The 21,014-nt window shown below is 52.6% G+C and overlaps 2 protein-coding genes across 2 annotated transcripts in view; both read left to right on the forward strand.

The window, feature by feature from the left end:
* NXN (nucleoredoxin) overlaps positions 1 to 17,852 on the forward strand; it is a 158,984-nt gene extending 141,132 nt beyond the window's left edge. The window contains exons 7-8 of the mRNA XM_060259015.1: positions 4,987 to 5,111; positions 17,226 to 17,852. Of these exons, the coding sequence (XP_060114998.1) occupies positions 4,987 to 5,111; positions 17,226 to 17,408 (308 nt within the window). The 3' untranslated portion in view covers positions 17,409 to 17,852. The remainder of the gene's footprint in view (positions 1 to 4,986; positions 5,112 to 17,225) is intronic.
* GLOD4 (glyoxalase domain containing 4) overlaps positions 1 to 21,014 on the forward strand; it is a 96,566-nt gene that overhangs the window by 46,635 nt on the left and 28,917 nt on the right. The gene's annotated exons all lie outside the window — the stretch shown is intronic.

The following is a 21,014-nucleotide window of genomic DNA, read 5'->3' on the forward strand; positions in this document are numbered from 1 at the left end:
CCCTCCCTTGAAGCCCTGGCTCCAAGGCCTCACGCTGTGTCTGAATGCCAGATCGTTTGTCATCCCCCATGGTGCGGGGCCAGTTCCCCTCTCTCGAAGCTCTTGCGTGGAAGCTCTCCTAGGGCTCTGGGTTTGAAGCAGTGACAGGCGCAGGGCAGAAAGGGGGGCAAGCGTGGAATCTGCCCCCCCTCCCATGTAATCGGATCTTTGTTCTCCGCTTGATCTTGCGCTTCATCCCCTGATCCTTTTATAAAGTGCCCGGCGTTTGCCTGAGCTCTTCAAAATGCGGCTTCTTTCATCGTGGGCACAGTTGCCCCGGATTGCCCCCTTTTAACCGGTTCTTCTTTGGCAGCCTCGTCTAAACCACTGCTTTGACCACGGAGGGAAAGTCTGCTTCTGCAGTGACATGTCGTGGTTTTATCCTAGAAGAACGGGATAAACAGGAGGAACCGGAGTCTGATTCCCCACGCTGCAACATAACCTGGGGACGGCTGCAGATCTCCATCTGATGTGTTTGTAGAACAAATTTTGAGTCTAGTGGCATCTTTAAGACAACGTTTTATTCAAGGTATGATCTTTCATGTGCACATGTGGAATTCACTGCCACAGGAGGTGGTGGCGGCCACAAGTATAGGCACCTTCAAGAAGGGTTTAGATAAATATATGGAGCACAGGTCCATCAGTGGCTATTAGCCACAGTGTATGTGTGTATATAAAAATTTTTGCCACTGTGTGACACAGAGTGTTGGACTTGATGGGCCGTTGGCCTGATCCAACATGGCTTCTCTTATGTTCATCTGAGGAAGTATGTGTGCATGTGAAAGCGCACCCTTAACCACTACACCCAACTGTAAGCCTAGCGTATAACTTCTATTCTTTAATGCTGTACTTTCCCCATCTAACTTACATGGATTTTAGCATTTTTATGTCAAATGGTGTCGAGGAAGCAAACGATTCCATGGGCGAAATGACAACAGCAGCAGCAGCAACATATGGAAAATGAAGAAGGGACGATTTGTGCATCCCTCACTCAGCCAGAAGTGCGGGTATTGGACCCAAGTCTGCTTGGCATTTACAGGAATGGAATGGAAAAGTCCCTTCTGTTCTGTGTTATCGCTAGATACTGAATTGATCCAGCCAAAGAGCCAATCTGGGGCCAGCTAGGAACGGGGCGGAGGGGAGAGAAATCTGGCAGTCCGTGTTGGCCCTGGAAGGAGACGGTGCCTTCTCTCAGCTCCACAGATTATGGCGCTCGTTTACGAGAGAACTGATCTCCCAAGATGCTTTTGGCTTTCGGTCGTGTAGGAAATTCAATATTCACATCTGTTTGTTTCCTTTTTGAGAAGCAAACTTTGGCATCCTCCTCGCAGTTTCAGATCTGGAAAAGGCAAGCATTTTACGGACAGATTGTTTTAGCTACCAGAAGAAAATTGCCGTCATCTTGGAACAAGGGGGGTTTTACCAGGCCCACAAAAACTCTGTTTCCAAATTAACAAGCGTTCACAATATTTTGGGTTGAGTGTCGCGAAGCAGCACCATGGGATAAAAATACGGGCGACTTCCCTGGGCTGCTTTCATTGAATAATTTCACATTTTCTTGACTTCTTCCTTCACGGGTCTGATTCCAACCCACCCCCACTCCCAATGGACTGTTGGATTACAGTTACTCTTTAATCATGAACAGAAGCCTGTGGCCTTATATAAACATTTCTCCATAACAGGATATGTTTGTACATTTGAAGAAATATATATTGGAAAGTCCAGATCTGCTGAAACGGCACAGAAACTGAGGTTCAGATCTGATGCTTTCGGGAGAAGGGAGGCAGAATTCTCCCCCTGCCCTTGGCTTACTGCCTACCCCAGACAGGTTTGCTTCTGCTCTCCAGGGTCCCAACTGGAAGGAAAATGCAAGGGGCACGGGGAGGTCACTCCAGGTAGAGGGAGGCACCGGGCCCTGAGCCCCTCGTCTGCACACTTCTTCCGCCGTTACCGTGGGCTTTCCCCTTCTACCCCCCAAAAAGGAGCTCCCCCCCCCCCCCCCGGCACCTTAAGAAACTAGCAGTGATGTTCTGGCTGAAACCTTTGCGGCTGCTTCGCCAAACGCCCCGAGTGGATTCCCAGTCTGCAGAAAGGTATCTGCACAGATCGCCCGCCGCCACGGGCGACCACGCCTGCCCTGGTTTCTGCGCAATTACGGCAGATCCGGCTTTAAGCACCTGGCTGGGCGCGCTGTCACTTCTCACTTGGCTCTGAAACAATAAAAAAAGAGAGGCAATCCTGTTCAGCAGAAATGGAAACAGGATGAGCGTCAACCTGACCATCTCTCTCTGTCTCTCTCTATCTGTCTGTCTCTCTCTCTCTCTCTTTTCTGTCTGGAAATAAAGCCCTCCTGTCCAGTTTTTGAAAGGGGGGCATCTCTGCATGCCTTTCCCTGCCACCCCCCCCCCCCCAGTAATTCATAACCTGCTGCCGGCCCCTCTCCCCCCCTCCCCGTGTGGCTTTGGTTATTTATTCAGTAAAGCTGAGCTCCAGAGCCTGAGCCAACCAGAACCCTCCCGTGCTTGTCTTTTGTAGCCCGGGGGAGGGAATAGCTGGCTGGGCTCCCTCCCTGGGTGATTGATGGCGCCTGTCTTCCTAATGACAGACCGGGGGCTCTGCACGGAGCTGTTTTCTCAGCAGGCAGCAGGAGCAAAGGAGAGGGGGGTGGGCAGCAGTTCAGCAGGCTGAGCTGGGGAGGGGAGGGGAGGGGAAGATGAATACAGGGAGTAGGCCCAGGAGCTGGCAAAACAGCCCCCGGGGAGCAATTGCCAGTGCCAAACCCTCGTAATTGGCCCCAAGAGCTGCCCCTACTTGTCAGTCCGCCCTTTTCAAGCCTTGAGGGTGGGAGGAAAACAGGCCTGCCTTTGCTGCTCTCAGCACTGCATGCGCTTCCCTGGGAGTTTTCCGTGTTTCATACAACAACCCTGTAAGGCAGGCCAGTGTTATATAATGCAGAGAAAGAGAGAAGAGGGGGTGCTTGTGAGAGAGGGGATGTTCAAACTGGCAGCTGCTGCACCGTGTGAGACCAAATCCCCTTTTGAGGCATATCTTTGCAATCAGAAGTCCTGGAGACTTGGAAGAAGAAGAAAGCAGAGCAGCTTTTTGTCAGACAGCCGAGTTTTGCGCTTTTTTCTCTTGCATTTTTTTTGTGTGTGTGGCATGCACACAGACCTTGCCTGTGGCTGTAAACCTTTTCCGAAAGGTCTCCAAAACTGTGCTGGAAGGCTCCCATCCCATGTTCGGGGGGGGGGGGGGAGGGAGCCCCCTCTAGTGCCTCCATGCTGCCAAAAGGGTTGTACGTTACGATGCTCTCCCCCTCCTGTTTTCCCTTGTGTCGCAACACCTTTTAACCCAAGGGGTGTCATACATGTGGCCCAGGGACCGAATCAGGCTCCCAGAGGGCTCCTATCAGGCCCCCGAGCAACTGTCATCTGCTTCCTTCTCTCTTGCTTTCTTCTGCATAACAGCTTGCTTTGCCAGGCTTGCTCAGTTGCACAGGAGCTACAGAGCAAAACGTCTATGTTCTCCATTGGCTGAACCTCCTCCCTTTAGGAAGAAGGCAGAACTTTTTTTCCAGGCTCTCTCAATCGCACAGCAGAGCTACAGAGCTAACTTCCTTCTATAGGCTGAGGATTCCACCCCCCCCTCCTGGGGAAGGAAGGAAAAAGCCAGAACTTCCTTTGCCCAGTTCCCTGGATCCCATGGGAGAAAGACAAAGAAAGCACCTTTCAGACCAATAAATGCTAACATTTTAAGCGTGTTTTAAGGGTTTTTTTTTTTTTAAATCTTCAATTGTTTGTCTGTGTCCTTTATAAAGTTTACATTTCTGCTACAGAATCTTAAATAGGTATACCCGTGGCCTGGCTTGATATGGCCCGGCCCAACCTGACATGACCCAGCCCAACAAGGTCTCATTTATATCAGATCCGGCCCTTATAACAAATGAGTTCCACACCCCTGCTTTAACCAAATAAAGGGGGCCTCGGAGCAGCCAGAAGGCCTTGCGGAGGGGGAGGGAGGGGGGAACGTGCATGGGCTTCACCCCGGCTTGCCACTTGTCTGTTGTTAATTGTTTTAGCATCTGAGGAAAAGTCGCAGGGGAGGTCAGCCAGGAAGCTGGGCTGGGACTGGTGGGGAAATTTATCCCATTAATAATCTCACAGATGCAGCCAAGGCTGGGGTAGGGGGGTTCCCGGAGTCCGTCCTCTGTTTTAAATAACAGGGTGGGATGGGTGAGCCCGCCCCCCCGGAACCTCTCCTGGGAGAACTGCTCTGATTGGGCTGAGACAACAAACAGGCAGCCAGCAGTTGATAGGTCCAAGTGGGCAGCCGTGCGGGTCTGAAGTAGTAGAACAAAGTAGGAGTCAAGTTGAAGTTGGTCTTAAAGGTGCAACTGGGCTCCTATTTTGTTCAGCCAGCAGTTGAGTTTAGGAAAAGCGAGGCTTGCTTTTTGCAGCTTCTGAAACGAGCCGCTTGCAACCCGCCTGTCTTGTGGGCTGTGGTAGAATTCTAGCAGGAGCTCCTTTGCATATTAGGCCACACCCCTGATGTAGCCAGACCTCCCAAGAGCTTACAAAAAAAAGAGCCTTGCTTTCAATCCAGGGTCCAGGTTGCTGTGCTGGCTGCCAGACACTGAGGAGTATAGAAAAGCCACAGCATGTTGTGGAATTAGCAAAACCCAGTTCTCCTTTGTATTTGGGGCTTTCACTTTAAATACTGCTGAGCAAGTTGCTGGTCCTCATTGTCCTGTGCTCGTGAATTGCAAAAATACAGGAGCTAACAAACTGAGGGCCTGGAACCTTCGAGCTCCCAAAGAACTTTTATTTTGCGTGAAACTTCGCAGGTGGGCCTGGAATCCCTGTATGTCCCCCACCCACAACGTACCCCAAACAGCCTCTTGGCAGATCGGAGCCTGACCTCCCTTCTGCCTTCTCTCTTTCCTTACAGATTCTGATGACGACGGAGAGTCCGAAGCGGCCAAGCAGCTCATCCAGCCCATTGCTGAGAAAATAATTGCCAAATACAGAGCCAAAGACGAGGAGGCCCCGCTGCTGTTCTTTGTGGCTGGAGAGGTATTGTGGGCAGGTGGGGGGCGGGGAGGGAAGGTCCTGGAGAGGCATGGTGGGGGGTGGGTTTCTGTTCGCTCTCCAGCAATGAATACATTGTTGGATGTGGGTGGGGATGGCGCTAAAGACTCGGTGATAGACCATTTCTTGCTAAGAAACTGTAGTTTGGAGGTCGTGCGGAAGTGGGCCTGTCTGGCTGTATTCTCAGGACCCTTTTGCCAAACAGTAGTTCCCAGAATTGATTTTTGGAAAAGGGAAATACGGCTGATTGCACACAGGGAAAAAAAATGCGGGGAAGTGTTTAGCGGCTGTGCACAGAAGCCAGCAAATCCCCAGATTTCAAGTACAGATCCTGCCTTACGAAGATATTGGATTTATAGCCCACCCTTCGCTCTGAATCTCAGAGTCTCAGAGCGGCTCGCAATCTCCTTTGCCTTCCCCCTCCACACACAACAGACACCCTGTGAGGTGGGTGAGGCTGAAGCTGCCCTTTCAAGGACAACTCCTGCGAGAGCTATGGCTGACCCAAGGCCATTCCAGCAGGTGCAAGTGGAGGAGTGGGGAATCAAACCCAGTTCTCCCAGATAAGAGTCCGCACCCTTAACCACTACACCAAACTGGCTCTCTAAGATGGGAACTTACTTAAAGGTAAAGCACCAGTCGTTTCCGACTCTGGGGTGACGTTGCTTTTGCAACGTTTTCACAGCAGACTTTTTACGGGGTGGTTTGCCGTTGCCTTTTTCTAGTCATCAACACTTCCCCCCCCCCCCCCCCCCAGCAAGCTGGGGACTCATTTTACCAACCTCGGAAGGATGGAAGGCTCAACCTCGAGCCGGCAACCTGAACCGGCTTCCACTGAGATCGAACTCCGGTTGTGAGGAGATGGCTCTGACTGCAGTACTGCAGCGTTGCCATTCTGCACCACGGGGCTCTTAGGAACTTACTTGGCAGGCTTTAATCCTGTTTTCAGCAAACCCGCATACAAGCCCCTTTTAGCACCCTGTGCCTCTGGAATACATCATGAGGGTGTGGCCAAATCTGCAAAGGAGCTCCCACTACAAAAAAAGCCCTGCTTTCTTTTTTATGCCTTGCTTTGTTATTGGTCATTTTGTTTGGGATGGTGCTTATTGTGTCCTTTTTTTCCACTTTGAGAGCCGCCTCGATCAGGTTCCTGGAAAGGCCGGATATAAATTTTCCAAACAAAGAAATAATACCCAATTGCCCCTGCTGAGATTTCCCTCAGAACAGATCCAGTCAGTGTGGCCTTACTTCCTGCTCAGAGAGCAGTTGGCAGCTGCTTTAGGAAAGGGAGTTGCCAGACCTTATTGTGTGTCCGTGCAATAACTCTGGAACAGCTGTGCATTTGACCCATGTTCAAGTACTCTGTTGTTAGTTTTCATGCAGATGGCAGTTTCCATGACAAATGGCAGGGGAGTGCTGTATTCAAGGGCAGTCTACCTTTGACCACCAGATGTTTGCGGGGGGGGGGGGGGAGCCACTGTCTTCATTCCGCTGAAAGTGAGCTTTCCCAGAGTACTGGCACCCTGGTGGGGCCTTTGTCCTGATAAAACAAAAGTCCAATGGTGCCTGATAGGGTCGCCAATCCCCAGCCGGGTTTAGAAACACTCACCAAATTGCTGTGAATTAATTAAATTATTCGTTCATAATTACTTCGGATATCACTTACATCTCATAGCGACATTTCTCAAAACTTCCCAGAAGAATATGCATACATAAATACCTCTTTAAGAACTGCAAATGTCCACTTGTGCTGTTTTAAAGCAACGGTCCCAATAACGTCCTTGCCGTGCGTTTAATCACACTGCCGATCTTTACTTCCTCTCGACAGTAAATTGCTTATTCAACCGTAGCCGGCAATAGATGTCTAGATCACACCCTGGACTTCACTTAACGTACAATTCTTCAAGAATATCAGCGGCGACATGAATCCTAGGTTAATTCCATGTTTCCGGTTTCCTTCTTCCTGGCTGCAACTTAGGCCGGAACCCGTGCTCTAGCAATTCGGTACTTCGTAGCAACAACTTTTTGCTCTCAACTTAAGTTCTCAGTTGCCGAATTAACCTAGGATTCATGTCGCCGCTGATATTCTTGAAGGACTGTATATGTGTGGTCCCTTGAAATGTGATGGCCAGAACTCCCTTTGGAGTTCAGTTACGCTTGTGACAGCCTTGCTCCTGGCTCCACCCCCCAAAGCCTCCTGGCTCCACCCCCAAAGTCTCCTGGCTCCACCCCCCAAAGTCTCCTGGCTCCACCCCCAAAGTCCCCAGATATTTCTTGATTTGGACTTGGCAACCCTATGCATTAAAAGGCTTAGTATTTCTTTCAATATGAGCTTTGGTGAGTTAAGTGTTACTATTTCGTTTTGAAGCAAATATTGTTAGTCCTTAAGGCCCCACTGAACTTTGGTTTTATTTTGCTATAATAAGAGTCCCATGGCTGCAGGTTTGTGTTTGTGAAGTGCTGTCAAGCTGCAGCTGACTTAGGATGACCCTTTAGGGCAGGGGTCCTCAAACTTTTTAAATAGGGCGCCAGCTCACTGTCCCTCAGACTGTTGGAGGGCCAGACTGCCGTTACTGTACAAGGCCGCGGGCCGTCAGTTCTCCGTCTTCTGCATCTCTCTCCCTTCCCCACACCACACACACCCCGGCCTGGGAACTCACCTCACCTCGGTATCACCTCACACTCTGTCTCCGCCACCTCAGCCCAGTGCCGGAAGTGTGCATTGCTAACGCGAGTTTAGGTCGAACGTCACTTCCGGTCTGATTTTGCCATAACCTGGCGGGCCGCATAAACGTCCTCAGCGGGCCGCATCTGGCCCACGGGCCGTAGTTTGAGGACCCCTGCTTTAGGGGTTTCATGGCAAGAGGTAGGTGACGATGGGCAGCCACAGAAAAGAGCCAGAGTCCTGGAGTGCCTGAAAGACTTAACAAAATTTGTGGCTGAGTGTCAGGTACTGCAAGTTCTTCGCCAATCAGCACACTTTGTTTTCATCAAAGGTGTTAATTGATAGCAAGACATTAGTCAGGGAGGGTCTTGAACATATGAACATATGAAGCTGCCTTATACTGAGTCAGACCCTCGGTCCATCAAAGTCAGTCTTGTCTACTCAGACTGGCAGCGGCTCTCCAGGGTCTCAAGCTGAGGTTTTTCACACCTATTTGCCTGGACCCTTTTCAGTTGGAGATGCCGGGAATTGAACCTGGGAGTTTCTGCTTACCAAGCAGATGCTCTACTGCTAAGCCACCATCTCTTCCCATTCTGTCTCCCTTTACTTGTCTTTCTCTGAACAGAAAATCCCTAAACTCAACCCCCAAAGCGAAAACACAAAGCTGCTTTTTAACTAATGGGTCTTACTGAAACTGAGGCCCATGACCTGTGCCCGGGCAGATATACCTGGGGTCCATCTGTTAAATAGTTCAAAAGCAAAACCGCCAGAATCTACCAGTCACCTTCTCCCCCCCACATACGTTATCCTCGGCCCCCATTCTATTGAAGCAAGCTAGCTGTGAGCGTCTCTGTCAGCCAGATAACGGAGCCTTGGGATATCAATCTGCAGTTCCCATTTCATGTAGCAATATTCACAACCCCGTGGCGCAGAGTGTTAAAGCTGCAGTACTGCAGTCCTAAGCTCTGCTCACAACCTGAGTTCGATCCCCGGCGGAAGCTGGGTTTTCAGGTAGCCGGCTCGAGGTTGACTCAGCCTTCCATCCTTCCGAGGTCAGTCAAATGAGGACCCAGCTTGCTGTGGGGAAAGTGTAGGTGACTGGGGAAGGCAATGGCAAACCACCCCGTAAAAAGGTCTGCAGTGAAAACGTGAAAGCAACGTCACCCCAGAGTCGGAAACGACTGGTGCTTGCATGGGACCTTTCCTTTCCTGGGATGCTCATAGTGTCTGGCTCCAGGGTGGAAGATACGTAATACGTTACATACACAACAAGGCCGTGTGTGAGAACAAGGGAGACAGCAGCAAAGCAGGACCCCTCAAAGGTTACTATAGGGCAGGGGTGGCCAACGGTAGCTCTCCAGATGTTTTCTGCCTACAACTCCCATCAGCCCCAGCCATTGGCCATGCTGGCTGAGGCTGATGGGAGTTGTAGGCAAAAGAACATCTGGAGAGCTATCGTTGGCCACCCCTGCTATAGGTTACAGGCAAGTGCAATTCCCCAGCCCCAACTTACGGCAAGAGGTGCTCTTAATACTGGGGAGTTTTCATAAGTCACTGCTGACTTCTTCAGCTGCTGCTAGAGTGTGGGACAAGACAACGGCAAGAGATGCCCATAGGTGGTCTGCCACTGTTTGCCTCTGGACTTCCTTGTAGGTCTCCCATCCAAATACTAAGCGGGGCCGACCCAGCTTCTCTTCCAAGATGGCACAAGAGCAATACAGCCAGTACCGCAACCCCGAATAGCAAAATACAGACGGCAAAAGTTGCCATTAATATTAATATCGATGTACAGTTTGTCCAAACTTTCGGCACTTAACCACTACACCCAACCGTAAGCCTAGCGCGCAACTTCTGTTCTTTCATGCTGTACTTCCCCCATCTGACTTACATGGATTTTAGCATTGTTTTTATGTCAAATGGTGTCGAGGAAGCAAACGATTCCATGGGCAAAACGACAACAGTGGCGGCAGCAACATATGAAGAAGGGACGATTTGTGCATCCCTCGCTCAGCCAGGAGTGCGGGTATTGGACCCCAGTCTGTTAGGCATTGACAGGAACAGAAAAGTCTCTGTTCTGTGATATCGCTAGATACAGAATTGATCCAGCCAAACAGCCAGTCTGGGGCCAGCTGGAACCCCGGGGGGGGGGGGTGCTCTTGGAGACGTGTAATACGGAACAAGTTCTCAGTCGACTCCTTGTTCGGGATACTCTTTGGCGGGGTCTTGGTACCCTAGGAAGTGAAGACTGAACTTTACTGGGCATTTGGTTCTCCCCCCTTTCGGTGGCATTCATGTTTATATTGATATAGAGCAGGAGTGACCAAACTGTGGCTCTTTCACACACATTGTGTGGCTCTTGAAGCCCCCACCGCCCCGTTGGCTGGCTTGGAGAAGGCATTTCCCTCTTTAAACCACTTCGCCAAGCCAAGCCAGCTAACAGCTTGGAGAATGCATTTAAAGTTGCTTTCTTGCTGCCTCTCCCTTCCTTCTCTCCCCCCACCTTCCTTCCTGCCAGCTCTCAAACAGCTGAGGTTCATCTATGTGGCCACCCCGATAAAGAGACTTTTGGGCTTAGGAACATGCTGCCTTTTTAGTGTAACTTTGTAAGATATACCATTCACCCATATAGAAAGTTTGGATAAACTGTACGTTGAGATTAATGTTAATAATAACTTTCGCCATTTGTATTTTGTTATTTGGGATGATGATATTGGTTGTATTGCTCTTGCACTCTCTTGCGGAACCCTCTCCCTTGTGCTTGCACCGTTAGCTTTCAGGATCTGGGCCACGCAGCTCAGGTAGCCTGCTTTTCTCAATCCCCTTTGATTTGGGGCAGCATAGGCGGTTCTCACTTTAAAAACACCACCACAGGTTGGGGGGGGGGGGGCTGAGTTTCTGCAGCCTGGGGCTGATCCTTGGCTTTAGAATCCCGCAGTCCTCCGTGTGTCGTTCCTGCGCTGCCGCAATGGGCACACAGAAACGCTGCTTTTTCCAGACCTTTGTTAACAGCCTCTCTCCGTCCAGCCCACCGCACATTCCCCCCCCCATCTCCCCCTCCACATATTTCAGATCTCTGCCACCCACCCCCCACCCCGGCATTTCTGAATGTCCTTCTTGTTGGAAAGCAGAGCTCCTAGCCCAAGAGGGGTCCTCTTGCACCCCTGCCCCCTCCCCAGTAGCCCTGGAAATATTCTCTCCCCCCTCCCCGCCTTTCTTTCTGGCCCTCCTTGACGAGGACACTGCCCTTCATTCATTCGGGACGCCATCTGCTTGCCACCTCCCTGACAGCTGCCTGAATGACCCATTCATCACCTCCTCTATAGCGCCGGGGATGCCCCTTAGCACACTACCCCTGGAAAGGGAGGGGTTGCGGCATGCGCAGGCAACGCCCCCTTGATTGCGGGCACTGCGGTTTCTGTAGCAGGCGGGGCGGGGTTTCTGGACTCCATCTTTTCAGCTCGATTTAATATAATAACCATCCCACCCAACGGGCGGTGCTGAATGCGGGTTCCACCTGTCGGCTGTCAATAAAGGGCGCCCGAAGCCGCCCCGGCCGGCTGCGGCCGGCAACCGATGCACCCGGGATGGCCCCCAGCCTCTGGGGAGCTGACACCGCAACCCCAGGAGGAGGGGAAGGGCTGAGTATGGGGGGGAGGTCCTTTGTGAAACCCTGAAGGAGGAGACTAGGGAAATGTCAAGGTTGCAGCAGGGGAGAGAATGGGCAGCACTGGGGAAAGCAAGTTTGGCAGAATTTCCACACCGCGTCGGGCGGTCGTTCAGCTTTGCCCTGCGTGCTCGTAAGTGCTGTGGCTTTGTGGTCCGTCCACAGTGTGCGGCCCCAACCTTGCGCCGTTGTCGTGGCCGCAGACCATCTTCGTTCCACCCCAAGCCCAATGACGGGCGGTCCTTCTTTCAGAACACTCCCAAGGCTGTTAGCGGTTTTCATTGCAAAGAATCTTCATGCGCGCTGTGTGCTGAAATGCTTACGGCTTTACGCATTTAGGAATAAGTGGCCGCCATTTTGCAGGCAGGGGGGCAGGCCATGATATCTGGAGGGGGTGCCCAGCAGGCGGGGGCCCTTCAGAATGGCGCTTCCCAAGGCACTTTCATTAGGAGCAGCGAACAGTTTAAGCTGAACTATCGCATGTTCAGCACTTGTTTGTTTATATATTTTACAAAAGCCTTCTAAAGCAGGCTGATGCTGATATTGTATTGCAAATTGGCGGAAGGGGCAGGGGAGATGAGGCCATTTAAAGTGACAGTTCACAGCTCAATTTCTTTTGCTACCTGAGCCCAGAAATGTGACATTTGCAACCCATCGCCATCATTTTGACAGCTGGGCACCTATTTACTTTGCCTCTGCCAGAAGTCGGTTTAAGGCAGGGAGAGCCAGTTTGGTGTAGTGGTTAAGTGTGTGGACTCTTATCTGGGCGAACTGGGCTTGATTCCCCGCCTATCCACTTGCAGCTGCTGGAATGGCCTTGGGTTAGCCATAGGCTCTCGCAGAGCTGTCCATGAAAAGACAGCTTCTGGGAGAGCTCTCTCAGCCCTACCTCCCTCACAGGGTGTCTGTTGTGGGGGAGGAAGGTAAAGGAGATTGTGAGCTGCTCTGAGACTCTGTCCTTGAAAGGGCAGCTGCTGCGACAGCTCTCTCAGCCCCACCCACCTCACAGGGTGTCTGTTGTGGGGGAGGAAGGTAAAGGAGATTGTGACCACTCTGAGACTCTGTCCTTGAAAGGGCAGCTGCTGCAACAGCTCTCTCAGCCCCACCTACCTCACAGGGTGTTTGTTGTGGGGGAGGAAGGGAAAGGAGATTGTGACTCGCTCTGAGACTCTGTCCTTGAAAGGGCAGCTGCTGTGAGAGCCCTCTCAGCCCCACCCACCTCACAGGGTGTCAGTTGTGGAGGAGGAAGGGAAAGGAGATTGTGACCCTCTCTGTGACTCTGTCCTTGAAAGGGCAGCTGCTGTGAGAGCCCTCTTAACCCCAACCACCTCACAGGGTGTCTGTTGTGGGGGAGGAAGGGAAAGGAGATTGTGAGCCGCTCTGAGACTCCTCGGAGTGGAGGGCAGGATATAAACCTTCATCTTCTTCTTCTGTAGCTTAGTCTCTGTTGCCCTGCCTGTGAGAGGTCAGCTTTTCCAGGTCTGTCTTTCCCTTTAGAAACTTGCCCTTTTAAATTGAAGTTGAGGTTCTCAGGATATTTATGGCGGGGGGGGGGGACAGGGAACAGTGCCCCCCTCTTGGTTCTTTATGGTTCTCGGCCCCTGAGAGAAGGAGCTGACAGGCACTGCAGAAGGGCGTGAACCTCCAGCCAGCCAGCTTCATCTGGGTTTGCAACCCGGGAGGGCTTTGCTGCCAGAGAGAAAGCTTAACCTTTGGCCTGGCTTCCACCCTCTTTCATCAGGAGGAGGGGTGACCTCCATTGTCCTGATGGCTTGACTGACAGGTGAGCCTGAAAGGCAGGAGACACAAAGCAAGTGTAGTCCCCCCCCCCCCCCCGTCGCTCCAGTACCAGCCCCCCCCCCAAGAATTGTGCATGCCTAGATTTCGGGTCACTGTCAGCGGTGTTGATAGAGACTGTGAAAGCGATACTTGGCAGAAATTAGACAGCTCCCCACTCCCAGCAAGGCTCCTGCCAAAGCAAGGATCCATCTAGACCACCCCAGACACTCTCTCCCAACAGCAGTCCCATGCTCTTTGGATCTGATTTTCCCCTGTATGCAGTGGTTGTAGACACAGACTGGAAAGGACAGGTCCCCTGTGCAAACACCAGTTGTTTCCGACTCTGGGGTGACATTGCTTTCACAATGTTTTCACGGCAGACTTTTTATGAGGTGGTTTGCCACTGCCTTCCCCAGTCCCCAGCAGGAACTCATTTGCCTATTAGGCCACACCCCCTGACAGCACCAGTTTCACACGGGGTTTATGTAGAGAAAAGCCCAGAAGGAACTCATTTGCCTATTAGGCCACACCCCCTGACACCACCAGTTTCACACGGGGTTTATGTAGAGAAAAGCCCAGAAGGAACTCATTTGCCTATTAGGCCACACCCCCTGACACCACCAGTTCCACACCGGGTTTATGTAGAGAAAAGCCCAGAAGGAACTCATTTGCCTATTAGGCCACACCCCCTGACACCACCAGTTCCACACTGGGTTTATGTAGAGAAAAGCCCAGAAGGAACTCATTTGCCTATTAGGCCACACCCCCTGACACCACCAGTTTCACACGGGGTTTATGTAGAGAAAAGCTCAGAAGGAACTCATTTGCCTATTAGGCCACACCCCCTGACACCACCAGTTTCACACGGGGTTTATGTAGAGAAAAGCCCAGCAGGAACTCATTTGCCTATTAGGCCACACCCCCTGACGCCAAGCCAGCTGGAGCTGCGTTCCTGTGCTTTCCAGGTAAAAAAAAAAAAAGCAGCCCTGGGTGAATCCCACAACTCAGTGCTGAGTTAGGTGGAGGAGCCGCTCTTCCGCAGACAGACCTTCCTCTGCCTCTCAGAGGTAGCTTCCCAGCGGAAAGGGGTGCAGGCCTGCAGCCAGGATTTTAAAAGTTTGGGGGGGCATGTAAAAAGGTCTAGGCAGGGGGCACTTATCGGCTCCCCTCCCCATCGGCCACCACTGTGACTCAGGGTGCCTGACCTTCCCTTCCACCCCCACCTCCCCTTGAGGGCCCTTTAAACGGCACGGGCTGCTGCTCCTCGGTCCCCTGGGGGGGGAGAGCTTTCACCCTCACCTTGGTGGCAGGGAAAGGAGGAGCACCTGGCTTGGGGCCAATGTTCCCTCAAAGCGGCGGAGTCTTGTGAGCAGAAATTCTACTTTGTGAGCTCCTGGCATTCGAGCGGGAGGCTACAGCAGGGGTGGCCAACGGTAGCTCTCCAGATGTTTTTTTTGCCTACAACTCCCATCAGCCCCAGCCAGCATGCTGGCTGGGGCTGATGGGAGTTGAAGGCAAAAAAACATCTGGAGAACTACCGTTGGCCACCCCTGAGCTACAGCATAGATTAGTTTGCTCTGGGGCCATTTTTCCTGAGCCGAGGCAAAAATGCGTGCGCTGGAGGCTACAGAATTGTGAGCTAGCTCGCGCTAACTCAGCTTAGAGGGAACCCCGGTTGGGGCACCCAACAGGAAATCAAGGGGCAGCCCCCCCCCTGTAGCTGCAGGCCTGCACGGGTGGGAATGCAAGGATTCTAAAAGCAAAACGGCATACAAAGCCCTATACGGCCGGAGGCCAGCATAGCTTCGGGACTGCCTCTCCCAGTATGAGCCCCGTAGCTCCTTACGATCAGCAAACCAACCACTTTGGGTAATACCCAGCCCTAGAGACGTCCATCTGGCCTCAACGAGGGCCAGGGCCTTTTCTGTCCTGGCCCCTGCGTGGTGGAATGAGCTCCCCTTGGCGATCCGGGCCCTGCGGGATCTGCTTCAGTTCCGCAGGGCCTGTAAAACAGAGCTCTTTCGCCAGGCGTTCAGCTGGGCAGTGGGTGTCACTTGTCACCGGCCTCCCCCTCTTCATTCCATCCCAGCGCTACAAGATCTGCTGGACCTGGACCAGAGGTCACGGCTGCGAGGCAGAATTCTGCCACCGTAGTCTTTGTCATCTTAGGCTTTATATATATATATATATTTTGAATTGGTGTTTTACTGTTTTTAACGGTCGACTTTTTTAATGATGTAACCCGCCCTAAGCCTGTTCTGCGGGAAGGGCGGGCAAAAAATCGAATCAAATAAAATAAAATAAAAATCCGCCATGCCTCCTAAAACAGTTAGCATCTTTGTTTTACAACAAAGGTTTCGGTGAAGCTTCCCAGGTAGCAGAAAGGGCCGTAAAGAGAGTTCATTAAGACCGATTTCGCACTCAGCTTACCCCCGCGGTCAGGTTCCTCTTCTCTGCGCAGCGTCCGTCGGATTTCCCACGATCTGCGCCGGGGTTACAGGAAGTGTTGCGGCTTTCGTGCAGCAAATGGAAACCGCTAAAACCCAGTTTCCATTTGCTGCGCGAAAGCCGCGACACTTGCTGTAACTCCGGCGCAGATCGTGGGAAATCTGACGAACGCTGCGCAGAGAAGAGGAATCTGACCGCGGGGTAAGCTGAGTGCAAAATCGGTCTTTGTCTTAATATGCTTTTAATACCAGGGGTTTAAAATCTCGTGATGTGACAGGGCCGATTTTGAATTTTTCTTGATGGCAAGTATGGTTTAAATCCTAGTTGGGCTTCTATTTACTTAGAAACCAGCCCCGTGACCATTCACCCCTCAGAGAATCACAATCTTAGCATGAACAGAGAATGAGGTTTGGCCAGCAAGCCTCTTGAAAGGTCATTTTAAGGCAAAGGCGCTTTTGGGTTTCATCCCACGATGCTGTCAGGAACTGCATTCCCATTGGCTTTCTGTTGGGTAGCAGAGACGGATGTGCCCGTGGGAAAAGCCTTTTAGCTTCCCGTCATGGGTAATTGCACGTTGTGGGCTCAAGAAGCCCAGGTTGATTGTGTGGCGTGTGCCACAGATGGAGAATGCCTGACCCGGGCCCCTGGGCGCACATCTGGATCTTCATCTTTGGGCAGAAGCTGGGGGAATCCAATTGACTTGCGTTTTCAGTCTGGCTGGGAAATACGATAGCCTAGCGCAGCAAAAAGCCTGCTTGGACGAGGGTGAGTTCTACCCAGTGACTTGAAGCCGCACGAATTAAGAGCAAATTGGTCCCAAATCTCCCTGCCACAGAGAGGTTTGGAATTAGGAGCGGGTGAATGTTTGGTTTCCCACATGCAGGCGTCGTTTTCTCAACCTTTCTAATGTCCCCTCCCAAGGAACGCCTAAAGAATTTGAGGGCTTTTAGTTTAGGGGAAATGACAACTTTTCCCCTAAACTGAAAGCCTTCAAATTCTTTAGGTGTTCCTTGGGGGGGGGGGGTGATTCTCCCGTGTAATTTTCTTCTCCCCCAATTGTGACCACCTTTTCCCCCAACTGTAGCCACGCTAGAAGGTTTCTTGCACTGCAGTTGAGCACTGTTGGTTCCAGCAGGTCAAAAAGCAGCAAAGGAGTCACGGCACCATTACGGGGATCGGGGCTCTTCGGGCCAACTAGGAGGAGTGTGGGGAGGAGGGGACAGAGCATTGTTCTTTCAAGGCCTCAGCTTTCTCCAAGCTCTTCTCGCACTGGGAAAGCAGGAGGCTGACTCAGCCTTTCAGGTCGAAGGAGGGGCCTTCTGCCAGATGGGCGCCCAAAAAACAGACACCCTTTTGTGTACCGTTCCCAGCTCCCGGCTCTTTGATCTGAGACCGAGTGGGCAGGTTTATTCCGGAAAGGACAGGCCCCGCTGGTTTACTACGCATGACGGCATGATGCGTCAGACAGCTCGCGGTCCCCTTTTCTGATCTCACCCCCGGTTTAACGAGGCCCCTTTCTCTCTCTCTCTCCCCGGCCCTTCAGGACAACATGACCGACTCCCTGCGGGATTACACCAACCTCCCCGAAGCGGCCCCGCTCCTCACCATCCTGGATATGTCTGCCCGGGCCAAGTACGTGATGGACGTGGAGGAGATCACCCCCGACATCGTGGAAGCCTTTGTGAATGACTTTCTACTGGACAAGCTGAAACCAGAGCCCATCTGAAGCACCAGGGGGGGGGAAGGGCAAGGCAGGAGAAGGCCTGCTCCGCCCCCCAACCCCGCTTGGACCCGGTTTTAAAAGAGCAGGCTTTCCTCACCGGCCCTGTGCAGCGCCTGGTGGCAGACTTCCTCGGGGTGCCTTGCTTTAAGTCTCCTCTTCCTTCGCGATTCTTCTTCAGAGGTGCTGTTTCCAAGCAGGGGGGCACTGAGGGGGCAGAGGGGGCTGCTGCTTGGGGAGGGGGAGCCAACAGAGCCTGGGGGGGGGGGGACGCAAACCAAAAGCAACAGCTGTTTAGGAGAGGGCTTAGCTAGCTGGTCCAAATGGGCTGTTTCCCAATTTCAGCTCTGGGGGTGTGTACGTTGTGCTGGGTTATGTCTGGGGGCTTCCTACTCCTCCGTCTGCATTCAGAAAACCTTCGCAAACGAAGCAATAAACAAAATAACTTATTCCCCCGCCCCCCTTTTTTTGAATCTGCCCCCAAACAGCAAAAGCTGGACTCCTTTTCGATGGGCAAAATCTTGCCAAAATAGTTCGGTTTTTGTTTCCGTAGCATGCTGCAGCAGCAGGGGGGTGTGGTGGGGTATCCACCCCTCTGTCTTTCAGACATAGGTTTAATTTTCAATCCCACCCCTGGTTTCTGGGAGCAGGAGTGGAAATCAGGGGGTCTTCCCACAAGGATCCATTGCCTCCTTCCAGCATTTGTTTCTGGGGGAGAAAGGCAAGGCATCTGCTCCTGAGCCCAAGATCCCCGCCTTATTTGGGAGGTGGGGCAGCTGGGAGTAGGGTCCACTGGCAACACTGATCCAGTTGGATGATGGCACCAGCTTCCGTGGGGGTCCCCCAGGCAGCTGGATGATAAATGATTAGGGCTTGGTGGGACAGAAGGTGCCATTCCCTTGGGCAGAGCACCCCTCCCCATGTGAGAACATAAGAGAAGCCATATTGGATCAGGCCAATGGCCCCTCCAGTCCAACACTCTGTGTCACACAGTCACCAAAAAACCCCAGGTGCCATCAGGAGGTCCATCAGTGCGGCCAGGACACTAGCAGCCCTCCCACTGTGCCCCCCCAAGCACAAGAATAAAGAGCATCACCGCCCCAGAGAGTTTCAACAATAGGCTGTGGCTAATAGCCACTGATGGACCTCTGCTCGTATAAGAACATAAAGAGAAGCCATGCTGGAGCAGGCCAATGGCCCATCCAGTCCAGCACTCTGTGTCACACAGTGGCCAAAAAACCCAGGTGCTATCAGGAGGTCCACCAGTGGGGCCAGGACACTAGAAGCCCTCCCACTGTGCCCCCCCAAGCACAAGAATACAGAGCATCACTGCCCCAGACAGAGAGTTCCAACAATATGCTGTGGCTCATAGCCACTGATGGACCTCCCACGCACCACTTGGGCCTACTGCCAATGCTGAGAGGCTTCTGGGTTGCCATGAGGATTTGGAGGCTCAGGGCAAATGGCCGTCCATTCCTCAGCTCCCCCCCGCCACCACTTGCTTGGCAGTGACTGGCTGGAAGCGCAGCTGGGGCCGTCCCTTTTCCCTGTATGCCAAACGGAGAGGAGGCTCCCGTGCCAACCACAGCTCCTGAGACACGTCTAGTCCCCCCCACGCTGCAGCAGTGAGCCCAGAGTATGACGGAGGGGGAAGAGGGTAATGCAGTGGCTGAGCCTGCAGTTGGCTAGATTCCAACCCGGTGGAGCTGTCTGGGTGCCACTGAACTGTGGCGTGTGTCACTGCCACCCTTGCAGTCCAAGCGGCAGAGTTCGGCCCTGTTCTGACTCCCTTGGGGAACCTGCAGCTCAGACTTCGCATTTTTACCTGACCCTTCCTCCAGGGAGTTAGGACAGTATGCGTTTTTCTCAAAAGAGCAGCCCTGCTGGATCAGACCAGTGGTCTATCTAGTCCAGCATCCTGACTCATGCAGTGGCCGATCAGTTCCTCTGGAGGGCCAGCAGCGGGGCACGGAGGCCGAGACCTTCCCTGAAGTTGCCTTCTGGCTCTGGGATTCAGAGGTTTAGTGCCTCTGAATGTGGACGCTCTCCTCCGTCACCCTGGCCTAGTAGTTCTCCTCCACTATCACCCCTGGGAGGTAGGTTAGGCAGAGAGAAGAGATGGCCCCAGCCATATTGCCAGGTTCTTGGGCAGGAAACCATCCAGTGGCTTTTCTGTGGCATCCAGGGTCTGCCTTCTGTTACCAGCAGTGGTGAGCGTTGTAGTCCTCCCCCCACCCCACCCCTCCCCAGTACTGCTGTGATCCTTTCTCTTTGTCCTGAGAGCTCCCCTCTTCTAAACACCTGATGGTTGATTGATTCTCCAAAGGTGCAGCCCTGTCTTTTGGGGTGCTTTTTTCCAGGCATTTCGGGAGTGGGAGGGGGAGCCCGCTCGCTTTGACTAGCACAGCCAAACTCCCCCCCTCCCTGTTCCATCCCTTGGCAAAGCGACGTTGTAAAAACTGTACATGGTGATTGGAACTTTGTAATAAAAACTTCTCATTACTTGCGCTCGTTGGGCTACCTTTGTGTAGGGGGAAAAGCCTTCTAAGAACTGAGGGGTGCCATGGAATTTTTTTTGGGGGGGGGGTGCGTTTCTGAGTGTGCAGATTAGGAGATGTGAGCCAAAAGCAATCCAATGCAAGAAAGGAGAGCCCTGGGCGAGCCAGGCCTGCTTGGGCCAGTTAGAGATCCAGCCAACCCAAGCAGGCCTCACTCGCCTGGGGCTCTCCTTGGCGCCCCCCACCCCACCCCAGTCAAAAGGCCAGCAAGCCACCCTCTGCCCAAAATCACATCAGAAGTGGAGAAAGGGGTGGTGTGGGCTTCTCCAGGGGTTACTGAGGGCTGCTGGAGGTGTGGCAAAGCCCCTGGTGGCTGGCTGGCTGCCCGCTCTGCTAGTCCAGGGATTGTTATGCAGCTGCATCTACTATTCAATGGAGAAGGTAGGTGGGGAGGAAGAGGGGGAACTGTCAGAAAGGCTCAGGAGGTGCACTCCTGAGAGCGCCTGCTGAATCCCAGGCCTGCATTTTTATAGTTTAAAAAATCTAGAAAACCGTTAGAACAAACCCATAGGAGGGAGGGCCTTTCCTTCCCCTCCCCCCCGCTCCACCTCCCACTGTGCAATTTTTCGTTACGCAACAAAGCAGAAATCCTTGCCAGGCAGATGGATGTGCTGCAGCCCATAATATACATGCCCTTCTCCTAGCAAGGGGCTAGCACGGGGGGGGGGGGGGGAGGGGCGGGGGGGCAGCTGTGGCTTGGGAGCCGTATGTGGCTTTTTCGCACACCTTGCGCGGCTCTCAAAACTCCCACTGTCCTATTGACTGACTTGGAGAAGGCATTTCTCTTTAAATCACTTTGCCAAGCCGAGCCAGCTGGTGGCTTGGAGAATGCATTTAAAGTTAAAGTTGCTTTCTTTCCACCTCCACCCGTTTTCCTTCTTTCCTTCCTTGCAGCTCTCAAACATCTGACGTTCATGTCTCGTGGCTCTCGAGCATCTGACATTTATTCTAGGTGGCTCTTACATTAAGCCAAGTTTGGCCACCCCTGGGCTAGCATCGGAGAGGCCAAACGTGGCAACCTGATGTTTTCCTTTTTGCCATGACCTACACCCTT

This window comes from Heteronotia binoei, chromosome 18, assembly GCF_032191835.1.
Source record: "Heteronotia binoei isolate CCM8104 ecotype False Entrance Well chromosome 18, APGP_CSIRO_Hbin_v1, whole genome shotgun sequence".
NCBI classification, from domain to species: Eukaryota; Metazoa; Chordata; class Lepidosauria; order Squamata; family Gekkonidae; genus Heteronotia; species Heteronotia binoei.